At 38.3% G+C, this 20,933-nt stretch overlaps 1 protein-coding gene across 1 annotated transcript in view; it reads left to right on the top strand.

Annotated features, from left to right (window-relative positions):
* The window catches only part of LOC148939764 (DNA damage-binding protein 2-like), an 84,374-nt gene that overhangs the window by 40,257 nt on the left and 23,184 nt on the right, over positions 1 to 20,933 (top strand). Inside the window, exon 5 of the mRNA XM_089105999.1 lies at positions 407 to 562. Within this exon, the coding sequence (XP_088962125.1) occupies positions 407 to 562 (156 nt within the window). The remainder of the gene's footprint in view (positions 1 to 406; positions 563 to 20,933) is intronic.

Raw genomic sequence — 20,933 nt, 5'->3', positions numbered from 1 at the left:
ATTTTAAATGTAAATTACTTAAAAATATAAGGATAAAAATTGAGTCCTCCTAAATAAAAATTGTGGCTAAAAAGCACCCTTTTATGCTTTTGAATCCCTTCCCCACAAGGGTCATACCTTTTGAATCTATATCATATACCACATGTTTGTTTTTTATTATTATTATTAATAGATTCCCTCAAATTTGTAAAATGTTAATTATTCAAAAACATAAGGATAGAAAATGTACTTTTTTCGTTTCCTCCCCCTTCCTTCCAAGGGGGAATATTTCTGCATCTTTTTTCTATACTTTTGTTTTGATTGAAGCCGGTAGGTTCGCTGGAGTCTATAGACTACGTCAAAGGTGTAGCTTTCTGTGTAACCAAAGTGTATTTCTTCTAAATATACGTTTTCTTGCTAATTCTAGTCACTGGTATACCTCATTAGACGTGAGTTTTACTGGCAAAGTTATGTTGGCTGGGGACAATAAGGGCTATGTGCGAATTTTGTCTGTCGATGGTGAACAGATTTCTCAAATTCGACTTCATAAGCAAAAAGTGACACATGCTGAATTCAATCCAAGGTCAGTTTTTTTTTTTTTTTTTTTTTTTTTTTTTTTTTTTTTTTTTTGCTGCTGTTGCTGTTCATGTGCCTATTAAGTGTAAAACACATGTTGGTAAGAATTGAGGGAGGGCTAGTTTTTACAATACGGAAACATAAGGACACCAAATTGAAACTATTGAGGGACGTATAAAAAAGGGGAATTAGACTATTGAGATCAAATTGTGAAATATACACATGTGGATGCGATTTATTTAAGATTGGGGTAGAATTTTTATAGAGTAAAAATAAAAGAAACTATTCCAACAATCTAATATTTTCCAATTTTCGAGGGAAGGATACTTGTCACAGTGCCCCTCCCCCTCTAAGTTGTATGTATTTATTTACCTGCTTTTATTGCCGTGGACCTTTTCCACCCCCTGTAAGTGTCAGTTGTATTCTAACAGTATTCCGTTAAAACAAATAAACGTATAGAACAAAGCAAATTATGTAATTTTGTACACATAATGAAATGACAGGTCTCCAAATTGAATAATTATACACAACATTGAAAATAAGGTTTTTTAAGCCACCGATTTGTCTCCAAGTTATTTCATTGCTAATATTCTTGTTTTAGTTTTTTATTCAAGTTATTTAATTACTATATAATTTATTATTATATATTGCATCTTGAGGGGAACCTATTGACTGAAAAGTTAATAATTTACGTTTGAACAATGAGATTGAAGCCCAAGGCTTTTGATTAACAACAAAACTAATGATATTGCTGTTTAAAATTAACCACTCTAAATTCTATTTAGTTTATCATGTACATTTTTTCTTGGTCGGAGGGAGGCAAAAGCTACTTCCTTGAATAATTTTCGTGTGAATAAAAGTTGACAGTTTTGTCAAGGCTTTTTGCTTAAAAAAAGGAGAAATTAGAATTGCCGTTTAAACGTTAAATTATCATAAACTTAAAAATAAGCTAGCAATATTATTCTATTGAACGGCAAGATGTGACTACAACAATTTTAAGACGAATTTATTTTCCTTTATAGATATACTTAGAATTAAATTAGGTAGCCTTTGGGATAGAGATAGACGTATTTCGCTGATAGACGTACCGCTCGCCTCCCCTGACGGGTACCACCAGGGGACCTGATACCCCCTCCTTGGAAACAAGAAAAGATTTAACTTAGCAAAATGGGGAAAATGGGAAATACCCGGATTTAGGCCCTAGTAAAAATGATACACCTGCCAGTTTCCTTCTTATCCCCTGGAAAATTTCTTCGTGGCGCTCTTAACCCCTTATCTTCTTTGCAGTAAATGCAAAACTCTTTGCAGCATTCGAATAAAAGTAAAATTAAGCTCTTCCCTCAAGGATGGAAATCATCCCAATAGTGGTTGCTAGGGCAAAGGTGGGTGGTACGCTGTTGTTGAGGGCATAACAAAGGAGTCAAGGTAAGTCATGCTGGAGCTCATTTATAAGATGAGTTCAGGGACTCACGGGTACATACATTGCCTTCCCTGTCTTCTCTACTAATGTAACCAATACATAAAAGCACTTCTTTTTTGCTGTATATTCTGAAATAGTTTGAAATCGACTGTGATAGCTCGAAAGGTATTATGTTCTTGTTTCTTAATTTCCTTGAGTTCGAAGTAAGGAACCCCTTCTCCCTCCCTCCGCTTCTTCAAGCCCGTTAGAAGCATAAGAAGCGATTCAAGGCCCTAGCTCTGTCACACATGTCAGTGATCCTCAGCGATTCGCTGTTCAATTTGACACTGTGATTCTGGACACCTCTCTTTGTCTAGGCAGGCACATACATGGCAATTTACGATATGAAATAAAAATATTATTCATTGTATTAAAATTATAATTTGTAACTTTTTCTGATATGAGTTCGAGCATAAAATCAAATATTAGTTTATCATCAATTTTAGTTTATCATCCTCTTATTTTTCTACCAAATTGGATCAAATCAAACTAAAAAATATAAGTGAACCAAGGAAAAAAGCAAACAAAAAACGACCTGGCAATAAAATGAGTTGGCAAGCTGTGAAGTACCACAAACAAGAGTTTGGGTATGACCTCCTTCTCTCACTGTAAAAGTCTAAAACCTACTGCGTCATTGGCGCTTTACTGAAAACCAATTTTATGACAAATATCTTATTTTTTACTTAATATTGAAAATAAAACATTAAAATTATCGTAACATTTTGAACTGATGAGTTGTCAGAAATCAATATCATTACACATCAAATATTCAGTTTAATTTATTAGCTCTTTTTAAAGTTGTTAAAGACAAATGTAGTTTCACTACAAACAAGTGTTTCGATACTGCCTCCTTTCCTAACTGTGAATAAAAACCAAAAGCCTTCTGCGTCATTGGCGCTTAACTGAAAACGGATTATATTATAAATATTTTCTTTTCCAGTTCTTAGAGTATTGAAAATATAAATACAATTACAGTGAAATAAATTCTTGAACTGATGGATTTTTCCACAATTAATATCATTATACATCAAATATTCAATTTAATGTTGTTTATACTTTCCAAGACTTTTCAAGACGCATATGGTTTTCAGTAAAGCGCCGATGACCCAGTAGTTTTTAGACTTTTACCGTGAGAGAAGGAGATCATACCCAAGCTCTTGTTTGTGGTGATTTTTGTTCGTTTCAAGCTTGATTTGCATATTCAATTTAAGTTTCACTCGTTTTAAGATTTATTTATTAATTTACATTAATATCTATTGTATGTTTGTTTGCATTGATTGTTTATTTAATTTCTGTTATTTTTAAGTTTCATTTGTGCTTCAATAGGAAAATATTTTTTTTCGTTTCAAGCTTGATATTCATATTCAATCTAAGCATTACTCGCTTTAAGATCTATTTATTCATTTATATTATTACTTGTTGGATGTTTTTGCTATGATTGTTTATTTAATTTCTGTTCGTGTTGGGTTTCATTTATTCTTTAATAGTAATTTCTGGTCGTTTTTAGTTTGAATTTTAACAGGTATTTGTATCTGCTGAGCTTAAGTTTAAAATGGCCTTTACTTTTCTTTTAAAAACTTATTTTTCGGAAAGTTTTTTTTGATTAATTTTTGTTCGGCTTGATTGCAAAAAATTTCAAGTATTTAAAAATTCCATATTTCAAAATCATACTTTTTAAAATAAATCAAATATTCATCAAAGTTTAAAAACTGATATCAAAGTAAACAATATCAAAGTGAAAAAATGGTTTTGTGTCAACCTTGGAGTTTTTATTATCTGATGTTTGAACTATTTTAACAAAATTGCCATCTCAAAATTTTTATCGGATGGGTTTGGGGAAAAAGGGCGTGGGGGGACTAGATTAAGCTTCGGTCTCTTTGACTCTTTAAAAGTGAACTATAGATGTATCCCTTCTATAAGAACCTTTTATATCCCCAGAGTATAACTTACAACGCCTATCCTTGGGTCCTGGGGGGTTGTGTCGAACCTGGAGTTTTAATATGTGATGGTTGAACTATTTTTTAAAAAATGGTCGCCTGAAATTTTTATCGGATGTGTTTATCCATCCGATACACCCAAAGGCGTGGAGGGCGGGAGGGGCCAGTTGCCCTCTGATCTTTTTTCACTCTGAGAAAATGAACTACAGCTTTTAATTTCCATTCAAATGAACTTCCTCTGAAGTTTATACGAGCATACCTTCCATAAGAACCATTTGTGCCCCCAGAGCAATACTTACAGCCCCTGCCCCGGCCCTGGGGGGAGGGGTGTCGACAGGAGTTTTTCTTATCCGATCTTTGAACTATTTTTAACAAAATGGCTACCTCAAATTTTTCATCCGATGTATTTGGGGAAAATGGGCTTGGGGGGGGGGCAGTTGCCCTATGATCACTTTTGACTCTTAAAAAGGGCACTAGAACTCTTTGATTTCCAATCGAATGAGCCCCCTTTGAAGTTTATATGACGACCCCTTCTATATGAAGTGCCTCTGGGGAAAAAATAAATGGAGTTTTGGGAGAGGCTTGCTACCTGAAATTTTTTATCAGATATATTTGGGGGAAAAGGGCTTGGGGGGGTAGTTGCCCTCTGATCACTTTTGACTCTTAAACAGGGCACTAGAACTCGATTTCCAATCGAATGAGCCCCCTTTGAAGTTTATATGACGACCCCTTCTATATGAAGTGCCTCTGGGAAAAAATAAATGGAGTTTGGGGGGAGGCTTGCTGCCCTCCAATCACTTTAGATTCTGAAAAAGTTAATTACAACTATCGATTTCCAATCAAATAAGCCCTCTAGGAATTTTATACGAGCATCCCTTCCATAAAAATCATATATGCCCCCAAGGCATAAATTACAACACCTACCCCCAGGCCCTTGGGGGGGCTGTGTCGACACCGGAGTTTTTTTTATCAGAACTTTTAACTATTTTTAACAAAATGCTTATCTCAAAATTTTTATCTGATGCATTTAGGGCGTGGAGGAGGGGGCTAGTTGCCCTCCTATCTCTTTTGACTCTTAAAAAGTTAGCAAGAACTTTCAATTTCCAATCAAATGAGCCCTCTCCGAAGTTTATACGGGCATCCCTTCCATAAGAACTAAACATGCCCCCAGAGCATTACTCACAACGCCTGCCTCCGGGCCCTGGGGTGTTGCGTTGACACAGGAGTTTTTCTTTTCTGACCTTTGGACTATTTTTAATGAAATGGCTATTATAAAAATTTTATCGGGGGCTTGGGGAAAAAAGGGTGTGTGTGGGGGGGGGCTAGTTGCCCTCGGATATCTTTTGACTCTTAAAAGTTGAACTAGAACTTTCAATTTCCAATTAAATGAGCGCCCTCTGAAGTTTATACAAGCATCCCTTTCATAAGAACCATATGTGCCCCCAGGACAACACTAACAGCGCCTGTCCTCCGGGCTCTGGGGGGTGTTTTTGTTATCTAATTTTTGAACAATATCCAAAACACTAATGGGGGGGCGAATTTAGCACTCTTGACAATTAAAAAGTGAACTAGAACTTCGATTTCCAATCACATGAGCCCTCTATGAAGTTTATACGAGCATCCCTTTCATAAGAACCATACATGCCCTTCGGGCATAACTTAGAACGCAGTCCCCTGTGCCCTGGGGGGGGGCTCTATTGACACTGGATTCTTTCTTATCCCACCTTTGAACTATTTTTAACAAGATGTCTATCACAAAATTTTCATCAGATGGGTTTGGAAAAAGAAGGCGTGGGGGGGGGGGGCTAGCTGCCCTCGGATGTCTTTTGAATATTAAAAAGTGAGCTCTAACTTTCAATTTCCAATCAAATGAGCCCTCTCTGAAGTTTATAGGAGCATTCCTATCATACGAACAATATATGCACCAGGGCATAACTTACAACGCCTACCCCCTGACCCTGGGGGGTTGTGCCGACACCTGAGTTTTTGTTATCTGACTTTTGAGAAATTTTTAATTTAATGGCTATTTAAAAATTTTTATTAGATGCATTTGGAGAAAAAGGGATGTGGGGGGGGGGGTGGGGGGGCTAGCTGCTCTCCAATTTCTTTTGACTCTAAAAAACTTAACTAGAACTTTCAATTTCCAATCAAATGAGCCATCTCTGAATTTTATAGGAGCATCTCTTTAATAAGAACCACATGGTCCCCAAAAACATAACCTATAAACCAGCCTTCGGGCCCTGGGGGGCTGTGTTGACATCGGACTTTTTATTGTGTAATCTTTGCACTATTTAAAAAAAAACTATATCAAAGCTTTTATCGGATGGGTTTGAGGAAAAAAGGGCGTGGGGGGCTAGATGCCCTCTTATCTCTTTTAACTCTTCAAAAGTGGAATAGAACTTTCGGTGTCCAATCAAAAGAGCCTCATTTGAAGTTCTTATGAGTACCCCCTCCATAAGACCTCTATATGTCACCAGGGCACAGCTTACAACGCCCGCCTCCTGATTGTGGTGGTTTGTGTTAAAATCGGAATTTTTGATATATGATCTTTGAACTATTTTTAACAAAATAGCTATCTTAAAATTTTTATTGGATGCATATGGGAAAAAGTTTTTTTTTTAGGGGGGGGGGGGGCTGGTTACCCTTCAATATCTTTTGACGCTTAAAAAGTAAACTAGAACTTTCAATTTCTAATCAAATGAGCCCTCTCTGAAGTTTATACGAGCATTCCTTCCATAAGAACCATATATGCCCCCAGGGCATAACTTATAACCCTTGCCCCTGAAGACTGTGGGAGGAGTGTCCTGCTCAAACATATAATTTCCAGAACTTTCAACTACGTTGAACAAAATGGCTGCATCAAAATTTTGATTGGATGTGTTTGGGGAAATGATGGGCGTTGAAAGGGTGTCAGTTGCCTTAAAATCACTTTCGACTATTAAAAAGGGAACTAGCAATTTAAATTTCAAATCGAATGAGCCCTTTTTGAAGTTTCTACGACAACGTTGTCTATACAAAACCTTATATGCCCCAGGGCATAACTTACAACCCCTGCCTTGAGTGTTGTGAGGGAGTTGTCATCCTCAAAGACCTAATTTCCAGAACTTAAAAATATGTTTAATAAAATGGCTGTCTCAAATTTTAATTGGATGTGTTTGGGGAAAAGGTGGGTGTGAGAGGGGGTTCAGTTGCCCTCAAATCGCTTTCGACTATTAAAAAGGGCACTAGCCTATTGAATTTCCAATCGAATGAGCCTTTTTGAAGTTTCTGCGACAACGTCTTCTATAAAAACCTTATATGCCCCCAGGGTATAGCCTAAAACCCTTGCCTTGAGGGTTGTGGGGGAGTATCCTCCTCAAAAACATATTTTCTATCTGGAAATCAACTACGTTGGACAAAATGGCTATCTCAAAATTGGGGTGGGGTGGGGCTAGTTGCCCTCCAATCATTTTCGACTATTAAAAAGGGCACTAGCCCTTTGAATTTCCAATCGAATGAGCCTGTTGTAAAGTTTCTACGAGAACGCCTTCTATAAAAACTTATATGCCCCCAGGGCATAACTTAAAACCCTTGCCCTGAAGGTTGTGGGGGAGTATCCTCCTCAAAAATATATTTTTCTCTCTGGAAATCAACTACGCTGAACAAAATGGCTATCTCAAAATTTTTATTGGATGTGTTTGCGGGAATGATGGGCGTGGGGGGGCTAGTTGCCCTCCAATAATTTTCGACTATTAGAAAGGGCACTAGAACTCTCTATTTACAATCGAATAAGCCCCCTTTGAAGTTTCTACGACGAGCCCTTCCATATGAAGTGCCTCTGGGAAAAAAAAATAATAATAATAAAAAAAACTTAGAACGCCTTTCGCTGGGCCCTGGGGGGCTGTATTGACACCGGATTTTTTCTTTTCCAACCTTTGAACTATTTTTAACAAAATGTTTATCTCAAAAGTTTCATCAGATGGGTTTGGAAAAAGAAGGCGTGGGGGGGGGGCTAGCTGCCCTCGGATCTCTTTTGACTATTAAAAAGTGAGCTCGAACTTTCAATTTCCAATCAAATGAACCCTCTCTGAAGTCTATACGAGGATCCCTTTCATACGAAAAATATATGCCCCAGGGCATAACTTACAACGCCTGCCCCCGGGCCCTGCGGGGTGGTGACGACAGCTGAGTTTTTGTTATGTGACTTTTGAGCAATTTTTAACTTAATGGCTATCTCAAAATTTTTATTGGATGCATTTTGGGAAAGAGGGGCGTGGGGGGGGGGCTAGTTTCCCTCCAATCTCTTGACTCTAAAAAAATGAACTAGAACTTTCAATTTGCAATCAAATGAGCCATCTCTGAAGCTTTTACGTAGCATCCCTTCAATAAGAACCATATATTCCCCCAGGGCATAACTTACAACGCCTGCCCTCGGGCCCTGGGAGGCTGTGTAGACCCCGGAGTTTTCGTTATATGGCCTTTGAACTATTTTAAAAAAAAGTTATCTTAAAGTTCTTATCGGATGGTTTTGAGGAAAAAAGGGCGTGGAGGGGGGGGGGCTAGGTGCCCTCCAATCTCTTTTGACTCTTAAAAAATTAACTACAACTTTCAATTTCCTATCAAATGAGCCCTATTTAAAGTTAATACGAGCATCCCTTCCATAAGCCCCATTTATGCCCCCGGAATTTTTGTTGTATGATGTTTGAACTACTTTTAACAAAATAGCTATCTTAAAGTTTTTATTGGATGCATTTGGGAAAAAGGGTTTGGGGGGGGGGGAGAGCTGGTTACCCTTCAATATCTTTTGACGCTTAAAAATTGAAACAGAACTTTCAATTTCCATTCAAATGAGCCCTCTCTGAAGTCTATACGAGCATTTCTTTCATAAGAACCATATATGCCCCCAGGGCATAACTTATAACCCCTGCCACTGAAGACAGTGGGGGGAGTGTCTTGCTCAAACATATAAATTTCTAGAACTTTCAACTACGTTGAACAAAATGGCTATATCAAAATTTTGATTGGATGTGTTTGGGGAAATGGTGGGCGTGGAAGGGGTGTCAGTTGCTTTAAAGTCACTTTCGACTATTAAAAAGGGAAGTAGCCATTTAAATTTCCAATCGAATGAGCCCTTTCTGAAGTTTCTACGACAACATTGTCTATACAAAACTATATATGCTTCCAGGGCATAACTTACAACCCTTGCCTTGAGGGCTGTGGGGGAGTTGTCATCCTCAAAGACCTAATTTGCAGAACTTAAAACAACGTTTAATAAAATGGGTTTCTCAAAATTTTGATTGGATGTGTTTGGGGAAAAGGTGAGCGTGAGAGGGGGTTTAGTTGCCCTCAAATCACTTTTGCTTATGAAAAATTGACAATTGAAAAGGGCACTAGCCCTTTGCATTTCCAATCGAATGAGCCTTTTGTGAAGTTTCTACGACAACTCCTTCTATAAAAACCTTATATACCCCCAGGGTATAACTTAAAACCCCTGCCTTGAGGGTTGTGGGGGAGTGTCCTCCTCAAAAACATATTTTCTATCTGGAAATCAACTACACTGAACAAAATGGCTATCTCAAAAATTTGATTGGATGTGTTTGGGGGAATGATGGGGGGGGGGGGGGGGGCTCGTTGCCCTCCAATCACTTTCGCCTATTAAAAAGGGCACTAGACCTTTGAATTTCCTATCGAATGAGCCTTTTTTGAAGTTTCTACGACAATGCCTTCTATAAAATCCCTGTATGCCCCCAGGGCATAACTTGCAACTCTTTCCTTGAGGGCTGTGCGGGAGTTGTTATCCTCAAAGACCTAATTTCCAAAACTTAAAACTACGTTTAATAAAATGGCTATCTCAAAATTTTGATTGGATGTGTTTGGGGAAAAAGTGTATGTGAGAGGGGGGTTAGTTGCCCTCCAATCACTTTCGACTATAAAAAAGGGCACTAGCGCTTTCAATTTCCCATAGAATGAGCCTTTTTTGAAGTTTCTATGACAACACCTTCTATAAAAACCTTATATGCCCCCAGGGCATAACTTAAAACCCTTGCCCAAAGGGTTGTGGGGGAGTGTCCTCCTCAAAAAAATATTTTTTATCTGTAAATCAACTACTATTAACAAAATGGCTATCTCAAAATTTGGATTTGATGTGTTTGGGGAATGATGGGCGTGGGGGGGGGCGCTAGTTGCCCCCTAATCACTTTTGACTATTAAATAGGGCATCAGCCCTTTGAATTCCCAGTCGAATGAGCCTTTTTTTAAGTTTCTACGACAAAGCCTTCTATAAAAACCTTATATGCCCCCAGGGCATAACTTAAAACCCTTGCTCTGAGGGTTGTAGGAGAGTGTCCTCATCAAAAACATATTTTCTATCTGGAAATCAACTACGTTGAACAAATGGCTATCTCAAAATTTTTATTGCATGTGTTTGGGGGAATGATGGGCGTGGGGGGCTAGTTGCCCCCTAATCACTTTCGACTATTAAAAAGGGCATCAGCCCTTTGAATTTCCAATCGAATGAGCCTGTTTTGAAGTTTCTACGACAACACCTTCTATAAAAACCTTATGTGCCCCAAGGGAATAACTAAAAAACCTTGCCCTGAAGGATGTGGAGGATTGTCCTCGTAAAAAACGTATTTTATATCTGGAAATCAACTACGCTGAACAAAATGGCTATTTCAAATTTTTTATTGGATGTGTTTGGGGGAATGATGGGCGGGGGGGGGGTAGTTGCCCTCCAATCACTTTCGCCTATTAAAAAGGGTACTAGCCCTTTGAATTTCCTATCGAATGAGCCTTTTTTGAAGTTTCTACGACAAAGCCTTCTATAAAATCCCTATATGCCCCAGGGCATAACTTACAGCTCTTGCCTTGAGGGCTGTGGGGGAGTTGTTATCCTCAAAGACCTAATTTCCAGAACTTAAAACTACGTTTAATATAATGGCTATCTCAAAATTTTTATTGGATTTGTTTGGGGAAAAGTGGGCGTGAGAGGGGGGTTAGTTGCCCTCCAATCACTTTCGAATATTAAAAAAGGCACTAGCCCTTTAATTTCCAATCGAATGAGCCATTTTTGAAGTTTCTACGACAACACCTTCTATAAGAACCTTATATGCCCCCAGGGCATAGCTTAAAACCCTTGCCCCGAGGGTTGTGGGGGAGTGCCCTCCTCAAAACATATTTTCTATTTGGAAATCAACTACGATTAACGAAATGGCTATCTCAAAATTTTGATTGGATGTGTTTGGGGGAATGATGGGCGTGAGGGGGGGGGACTAGTTGTCCTCCAATCACTTTCGACTATTAAAAAGGGCACTAGCCCTTTGAATTTCCAATCGAATGAGCCTTTTTCTACGAAAACGCCTTCTATAAAAACATTATATGCCCCCAGGGCATAACTTGAAACCCTTGCCCTGAGGGTTGTTGGGGAGTGTCCTCCTCAAAAACATATTTTCTATCTGGAAACCGACTACGCTGAACAAATTGGCTATCTCTAAATTTGGATTGGATGTGTTTGGGGGAATGATGGGCGTGCGGGGGGGGGGGACTAGTTGCCCACCAACCACTTTGGGCTATTAAAAAGGGCACTAGCCCTTTGAATTTCCAATCGAATGAGCCTTTTTGAAGTGTCTACGACAACGCTTTCTATTAAAACCTTATATGCCCCCAGGGCATAACTTAAAACCCTTGCCCTGAGGGTTGTTAGGGAGTGTCCTCCTCAAAAACATATTCTCTAAATGGAAATCAACTACTCTGAACAAAATGGCTATCTCAAAATTTTGATTTGATGTGTTTGGGGAATGATGGGCGTGGGGGGGGGGGCGCTAGTTGCCCCCTAATCACTTTTGACTATTAAATAGGGCATCAGCCCTTTGAATTCCCAGTCGAATGAGCCTTTTTTTAAGTTTCTACGACAACGCCTTCTATAAAAACCTTATATGCCCCCAGGGCATAACTTAAAACCCTTGCCCTGAGGGTTGTGGGGGAGTTTCCTCCTCAAAAATATATTTTCTATCTGGAAATCAACTACGCTGAACAAAATGGCTATCTGAAAATTTTGATTGGATGTGTTTGGGGGAATGATGGACGTGGGGGGGGGCTAGTTGCCCCCTAATCACTTTCGACTATTAAAAAGGGCATCAGCCCTTTGAATTCCCAATCGAATGAGCCTTTTTTGAAGTTTCTACGACAACGCCTTCTATAAAAACCTTATATGCCCCCAGGGCATAACATAAAACCCTTGCCGTGAGGGTTGTGGAGGAGTGTCATCCTCAAAAACATATTTTCTATCTGGAAATCAATTACGCTGAACAAAATGGCTATTTCAAATTTTTGTTTGGATGTGTTTGGGGGATGGATGGGCGTGGGGGGGTTAGTTGCCCTCCAATCACTTTCGCCTATTAAAAAGGGCACTAGCCCTTTGAATTTCCTATCGAATGAGCCTTTTTTGAAGTTTCTACGACAACGCCTTCTATAAAATCCCTATATGCCCCAGGGCATAACTTACAGCTCTTGCCTTGAGGGCTGTGGGGGAGATGTTATCCTCAAAGACCTAATTTCCAGAACTTAAAACTACGTTTAATATAATGGCTATCTCAAAATTTTTATAGGATTTGTTTGGGGAAAAGTGTGCGTAAGAGGGGGGTTAGTTGCCCTCCAATCACTTTCGAATATTAAAAAGGGCATTAGCCCTTTAATTTCCAATCAAATGAGCCCTTTTTGAAGTTTCTATGACAACGCTTTCTATAAAAATATCATATGCCCCCAGGGCATAACTTACAACCCTTGCCCTGAGGGTTCTGGGGGAGTGCCCTCCTCAAAACATATTTTCTATTTGGAAATCAACTACGATTAAAAAAATGTAAATCTCAAAATTTTGATTGGATATGTTTGGGGGAATGATGGGCGTGAGGGGGGGACTAGTTGCCCTCCAATCACTTACGACTATTAAAAAGGGTACTAGCTCTTTGAATTTCCAATCGAATGAGCCTTTTTTGAAGTTTCTACGACAACGCCTTCTATAAAAACATTATATGCCCCCAGGGCATAACTTGAAACCCTTGCCCTGAGGGTTGTGGGGGAGTGTCCTCCTCAAAAACATATTTTCTGTCTGGAAACTGACTACGCTGAACAAATTGGCTATCTCAAAATTTGGATTGGATGTGTTTGGGGGAATGATGGGCGTGTGGGGGGGGGGGCTAGTTGCCCTCCAATCACTTTTGGCTATTGCAAAGAGTACTAGCCCTTTTAATATCCAATCGCATGACTTTTTGAAGTTTCTACGACAACGCTTTCTATAAAAACGTCATATGCCGCCAGGCCAGAACTTACAACCCTTGCCCTGAGGGTTGTTGGGGAGTGTCCTCCTCAAAAAAAAATTTTCTAAATTGAAATCAGCTACGCTGAACAAAATGGCTATCTCAAAATGTTGATTTGATGTGTTTGGGGAATGATGGGCGTGGGGGGGGGCTAGTTGCCCTCCAATCACATTTGACTATTAAAAAGGGCATCAGCCCTTTGAATTCTCAATCGAATGAGTCTTTTTTGAAGTTCCTACGACAACGCCTTCTATAAAAACCTTATATGCTCCCAGGGCATAACCTAAAACCCTTGCCCTGAGGGTTGTGGGGGAGTGTCCTCCTCAAAAACGTATTTTCTATCAACCTTATATGCCCCCAGGGCATAACTTAAAACCCTTGCCGTGAGGGTTGTAGGGGAGTGTCCTCCTCAAAAACATATTTTCTATCTGGAAATCAACTACTCACGGCAGTGGAGGAGGGGGGGGGGGCTAGTCACCCTCCAATATCTTTTTACTCTTAAAAAGTGTACAAGAACCTTCAATTTTCAGTCAAATGAGACCTCTCCAAAGTTAATACGAGCATCCCTTCCATAAGAAATAATGGGAAGGATTCGGAGAATCCTTAAATTACAACTCTTGCCCTGCTGGCTGTGGGGGAGTTGTCATCCTCAAAGACCTAATTTCCAGAATTTAAAACTACGTTTAATAAAATGGCTGTCTCAAAATTTTGATTGGATGTGTTTGGGGAAAGGTGGGCGTGAGAGGGGGGTTAGTTGCCCTCAAATCACTTCCAACTACTGAAAACGGCACTATCCCTTTGAATTTCCAATCGAATGTGCCTTTTTTGAAGTTTCTATGACAACGCCTTCTATAAAAACCTTATATGCCCCCAGGTCATATCTTAAAACCCTTGCCCTGACGGTTGTGGGGGAGTGTTCTCCTCAAACATATATTTTCTATCTGGAAATCAACTACGCTGGACAAATTAGCTATCTCAAAATTTTGATTGGATATGTTTGGGGAAATGATGGGCGTCGGGGGGGGGGGGTGCTAGTTGCACTCCAATCACTTTCGACTATTAAAAAACTATGCCTTTAATTTCCAATCGAATGAACTTGTTTCGAAGTTTATACGACAACGCCTTTCCATAAAAACCTTATATGTCGCCAGGGCATAACTTAAAACCCTTGCCCTGAGGGTTGTGGGGGAGTGTCCTCCTCAAAAATATATTTTCTATCTGGAAATCAACTACGCTGAACAAAATGGTTATCTGAAAATTGTGATTGGATGTGTTTGAGGAAATGATGGGCGTGGGGGGGCTAGTTACACTCCAATCACTATGGTCTATTAAAAAGGACACTAGCTCTTTAATTTCCAATCGAATGAGTCTATTTTGAAGTTTCTACGACAACGCCTTCTATAAAAACCTTATATGCCCCCTGGGCTTAACTTAAAACCCTCGCTCTGAGGGTTGTTGGGGAGTATCCTCCTCAAAAATATATTTTCCATCTGGAAATCAACCTTTGAATTTCCAATCGAATGAACCTTTTTGAAGTTTCTACTACAACGCCTTCTATAAAAACCTTATATGCCCCCAGGGCATATCTTAAAACCCTTGCCCTGAAGGTTCTGGGGGCGTTTCCTCCTCAAAAACGTAATTTTAATCTGGAAATCAACTACGCTTAACAAAATAGCTATCTCAAAATTTTGAGTGGATGGGCTTGGGGGAATAATGAGCGTAGGGGGGGGCTAGTTGCAATCCAATCACTCTCGACTATTAAAAAGGGCACTAGCCCTTTAATTTCCAATCGAATGAACCTGTTTTGAAGTTTCTACGACAACGCTTTCTATAAAAACCTTATATGCCCCCTGGGTATAACTTAAAACCCTTGCCCTGAGGGTTTTGGGGGAGTGTCCTCCTCAAAAATATATTTTCTATCTGGAAATCAACTACGCTGAACAGAATGGCTATCTGAATATTTTGATTGGATGTGTTTGGGGAAATGATGGGCGTGGAGGGGGGGGCCCTAGTGGCACACCAATCACTTTTGAATATTAAAAAGGGCACAAACCCTATAAATTACAATCGACTGAGCCTGTTATGAAGTTTCTACGACAACACCTTCTATAAAAACATTATGTGTCCCCAGGGCATAACTTAAAACCCTTGCCCTGAGGGTTGTGGGGGAATGTCCTCCTCAAAAAAATATTTTCTATCTGTAAATCAACTACGCTGAACAAAATTGTTATCTTAAAATTTTGATTGGATGTGTTTGGGGGAATAATGGGCGTGGGGGGGGCTAGTTGCCTCCCAATCACTTTCGACAATTAATAAGGGCACTAGCTCTTTTAATTTCCAATCGAATGAGCCCTTTTTGAAGTTTCTACGACAACGCCTTCTATAAAACCTTATATGCCCCCAGGGTATAACTTAAAACCCTTGCCCTGAGGGCTCTGTGGGAGTGTCCTCCTCAAAATATATTTTCTATCTGGAAATCAACTACGCTGAACAAAATGGCTATCTCAAAATTTTGATTGGGTGTGTTTGGGGAAATGATGGGCGTGGGGGGGAGGGGGGCTAGTTAAACTCCAATCACTCTTTACTATTAAAAATGGCACTAGCCCTTTAATTTCAAATCAAATGACCCTGATTGGAAGTTTTTAAGACAACGCCTTCTATAAGAACCTTATATGCCCCCAGGGCATAACTTAAAACCCTTGCCCTGAGGGTTGTGGGGGAGTTTCCTCCTCAAAAATATATTGTCTATCTGGAAATCAACTATGCTTAACAAAATGGCTATCTCAAAATTTTGATTGGATGTGTTTGGGGGAATGATGGGCCTGGGGGGGCTAGTCGCCCTCCAATCATTTTTAACTATTAAAAAGGGCACTAGAACTCTCGATTTCCAATCGAATGAGCCCCCTTTGAAGTTTTTACGATGACCCCTTCCGCATGAAGTGCCTCTGGGAAAAAAATAAATAATAATAAAACATTGGAACCGTATGGCCTTTACTATAGGCAACGCTACAGTGTTGCCTCTGATTTGGTTCATTGACTGTTTGACCAATGGTAGTAACCTTTGCTGGCGCTTTGTTTTTCATCGATATTCCTATCGATATTCCTGTTTTTCATTTATATTCCTTAGTGATATTTTCTATCAATGCCCTTTTTATTTTTCCGGCAATTACACTGTCTATTACAACATTATTTTTACAGAGGTAACAGTTCCGGCACGTAGACAAGATATGGTTTATGATATTAATAGAAGAGTAGGCCTTTCTTTTCCCCTTTGCATTCGTTCGAATGCTAATACCCGAAAGCTGACGATAGGATCTATCAATAGGTAGCATGTTACCATAACCATTAGCAAGAAGATACCCCTCTTCATCAACTATTATTTTTATGTTGGTATTCTCTTTGTGTGCAATCATCTCTGGAAATAATACTTTCGCGTATCCAGCATTTTTATAATGGAAATTCTTGGGTACTTCAAAGAAATCTAAACTCTCATTGTCATGACCACGCACGCATACATTTCTGATAGTGCTACCCCTTGCACTTGTTTCATAGTTGAAATACTTCTCCTTGTCAGCATTCAATGCTACAATAACACTATCATGTGAACATTTTTTTACTGGGGGTCATCCACATGTTCAATATGCATTTCATCTTTGCTATTATTTGGTTCATTGTCTGTTTGATCGATGGTAGTAACATTTGCTGGCACTTTGTTTTTCATCGAATCATCTTTATATTCCTTAGTGATATTTTCTACCAATGCCCTTTTTAATTTTCTGGCATTTCCACTGTCTATTATCACATTATTTTTACACAGGTAACAGTTCCGGCACGTATACAAGATATGTATGATATTAGTAGAAGAGTATGCCTGTCTTCTTTTGATCTTCCGTTGAATGCTAATGCCTGAAAGCTGACGATAGGGTTTGACACTGGGTAACATGTTACCACAAGCACTAGCAAGAAGATGCCCCTCTTCATCAATTATTATTTTTATGTTGGCATTTTCTTTGAGTGCAATCATCTCCGGAGGTCTCAATCTCGCATATCCAGCTTCATAAGAGTTGAATTTTTTTGGTACTCCAAAGAAATTTAATTCCTCACTGTCATGACAATGCATGCATACGTTTTCGATAGTGCTACCACTTATACTGGTTTCATAGTTCAAATACTTCTCCTTGTCAGCATTCAATGCTACCATAACACTATCACACTTTCTTGAAATGCTTCATCTCCATGTTTGTAAAGATATGAATTATGCGTTTATCCTTCCACTACGTAAAAAATACTGATTTAATAAATGCAATAAACTAGGTAGTGTCGATAACCCATCATAGAGTACCAGTGGGAAAGCCACATCGTGTCTATGAGCAAGCATAGAGTACGATTGGTAGAGACGCAAGCATATTTCATGTCATTTTAAGAACCGTAAAAAAAGTTGAATAATTTCTAAGTGCATAAAAATTCAGTAAAAAAAAAAGCGCTGCTACAAACATTATTTTTCTAATAGTAATAGTCACAACTAAAATACCTATACCATTCTCATTTTGAATTTTGACAATATTAAAAGTGAATTTCCTATGTTTTAAGTATGTTTTTCTACATTTTAAGACAAGTAAAAAAAAGTTAAAAAAAAATACTATGTTAAAAAAAATAATAAAAAGAAGTAAAAAAAACTTCAAAAAAAGTAAAAAATGGGAGGGGCCTAAAAAGTGGGGGGGGCCTTGGAGGTTGGGGATAGGGGACGTCTGGAGGTTTAGGTTCTTGATGTTTAGGGTCATTGGTGATTGCGGTCATTGATGCTTCAAACCTATAACCATCTCACAAGTCGTATTATAGAGATTTATAAGGATTGTTCTAAATTTCTTTGTTAAAATTTTTTTCTTGGCATCTACATTTCTATTAGTATCAACTGTTTAGTATACTACATTGTTTGGCCATATTTTCTATTGACAATACTATTGAAATGTTAATTGTGTATTATGCAGAACACATCCAAGAAGTAAATCTAGGTCAAGTCACAATGTCATCTTGTCATCGTTAATCATTTCCATAGATTGATTAGTACCAACTTTTTAGTATGCTACAATGTTAGAGCATATTTTATATTGACAACACTGTTCAAATGCTGCTTGTGTATTACACAGAACACATCCGAGAAGTAAGGCTAGGTCAAGTCACAAGGTCATCTTGTCATCATTAATCATTTCCATAGATTGCTGCTAACAATGCTATTCCAAATTTATAATAAATTGCCTTTGAGTTAACAACCCCTTCGGGCTTACCTTAACTGGTAATCAGTTTAACCCTTTTTTACCACCTTCATACAATCCAATCACCAATTAAAATCCTTCTCACCCCTATTATTTAATCACCAATTAAGATCATTCATTGCAGAATTATCCAAATGCTATACCTTTTTTCGCGAATTGAGTTAGTTTACGCAATGATACAACTTTTTATCATTATTAGATACCACTACCACTAATATTGTAAACGACACTGGACGAAAAAGCAACAATTCTGACAGTAGCGTTCCATTCTTTAATTACCAGCGACACATTCCTAAGTAAACCAGTCTTGACTAAAGGCAACGGCCCAGAAAATAGGCGTTGCCTCAGAAACCTGTCTGGTTGCATTACACAATCTCCTCCCTGAATATCTAGTTCCAAATATAACGTGTTTGCTCGCTTTATAGGTCCATAATATAGAGGGATTGGTCGCTTTATACCATCTAGTTTTGTATCTATTATATCGATACTGCTGACTTCATTTCTGCCCATTTTTCGCTTAATGGAATTCTTTACTTCTCCTTGAAAAACTTGGTTTGTGGAAAAAGTTTTTTTAGATTAATTTCTGTTCTTTTGTATTGACAAAGTCATTTTCATGAAAAAAAAATATTTTATATCTTCAGTTTTTTTTATAAGAATCCATAGTTTGGTTTGCTATTTGTATGTTGGGAGAAACTTTTTAACAATTTTTAATCCTGACACAAATAGTATTTTTTTTATTTTTTTTATGCCTCCTCAAGTTGACCTGAAAAAAAAATAAAACTTAATATCATTCCCAAAAGTACCACTGTCCTTGGTACTTAAATGTTTTCTATTAGAGAAGGTCGATATTAAAATGATTCACTCTTGCAGAATAATTGAAATATCAAATTTGGTAGTGCCTCTAATTGAGATATGATGTTTTCCCTTTGGTGAATCAAATTTCTATTGTAAAAATGGTGTTCTTTTTTACTCTTACTTATCAATTGGATATTGTTGTGTAATGATATGGTAATCTTAAATTTTGATTAATTTCTTCTTGTGCTGTTTAACCAAGTCATCTCAGAAATAATTATCCAGTTTTTTTTTATCCAATTACGCGGATAATTAGTAGCTTTGATATTCGATAATTTAGGCCATTGAACGTGATGAACGTATTTGACCATCTAGATTGTTATTTTTTGCATCAGGACTTTTAATATGCTATTAAATGAAAAATAACAAGTTCTTTCTACTGAAAGTAAGGAGCAACATTAAAACTTAAAGCAAGCAGAAAGTGTTTCGAATAAAAGTTGCTCTCTCCTCAATCCCTCGAACGTCACTCTAAAGTTTAATATTGCTTTAAAAAATCTTCTTATTCTAAATCTTTTGCCCCCGTGTTTCAGCAAATCGTTCTTAAAGAATTGGGACAAAAAAGACAAACTTTAGCGTAAGAGGGAGAGACTGATGAAGGTACGTGCTTCGAAGGTTCGGAGAGACTACGTGCTTCGTAGGGAATAATTTCTTTTTGATTCAAGTTCTAATGTTACTCTGTACTTTCATATGAAAGAAAACTTGTTTTTATTTGAATTCTGGCCGTTTTTCAGCTCAGGCCAGGAAGTCCCCCTTCCCTTCTGTGGACAATAACCCCCGGAAAATCCCCACTTGCAGAAAATTCCCCCTGCCGCCGAAGAATTTCCGTTTATTTCCCCGGAACAAATACTATATTTGTAAACAATGGGTAAATGCCATAACTTACGGGCCTTTCCCTAGGGGCTTTAGGGTGTTCCTGTTATTCGAGAGGTATAGTAATTGGACAGTTCAGCTATGCTGAATCAAATGACTATCTTAAAATTTTGATCGGACTACATTGGAGGGAGGGGGGATAGTTGCTTTCTAATATTTTTGGTCAATTAAAAAGGACACTAGAACTTTGTTCTGTTTGAATAAGCCCTCTACCGACCTTCTAGAACTGTTGGCTCGATATGATCATCCCTTGGGGAAAAAACGACCACGCATCCCTTATCTTTCTTCTAGCAAAAAACACAACATTTTACATTTTTTAGATGGGTAAAAATTGCTGGGTTGGTGACGTCTGCAAAATAATTTTGCAAATATACCGATTTATTCGAAAGGGATGATGACTGTGTTTTGTCTAAATGAAAATCTTTTTTTTTTTTTTTAGAGAAAAAAGGTACATTTAAATGCAAATCCTGTGTGAATTTATCTTAAAATTAGGATGTTTTTAGGGCAGTGTCAGATTTTCGTCAGTTTTGCCACGTTGAACCGTGAAAATAAATAACCGAAACTAATTACTTAAACCTCAAGACAATTTTCGTCCGTATAAGTTAAACATTATCAATCTTTTGATTCCCAAAGACAACCTCACCTTCAAAGGAAAGACATGTCTTCTTGAGCTGTTTTCCGCAGCATATTTCTA

Source organism: Artemia sp. Qi Xiang Cuo, chromosome 20 (genome assembly GCF_049724085.1).
Source record: "Artemia sp. Qi Xiang Cuo chromosome 20, ASM4972408v1, whole genome shotgun sequence".
Lineage (NCBI taxonomy): Eukaryota > Metazoa > Arthropoda > Branchiopoda > Anostraca > Artemiidae > Artemia > Artemia sp. Qi Xiang Cuo.
Note: the sequence above shows the minus strand (reverse complement) of the source record. Positions and strands in the feature narration are given on the sequence as shown.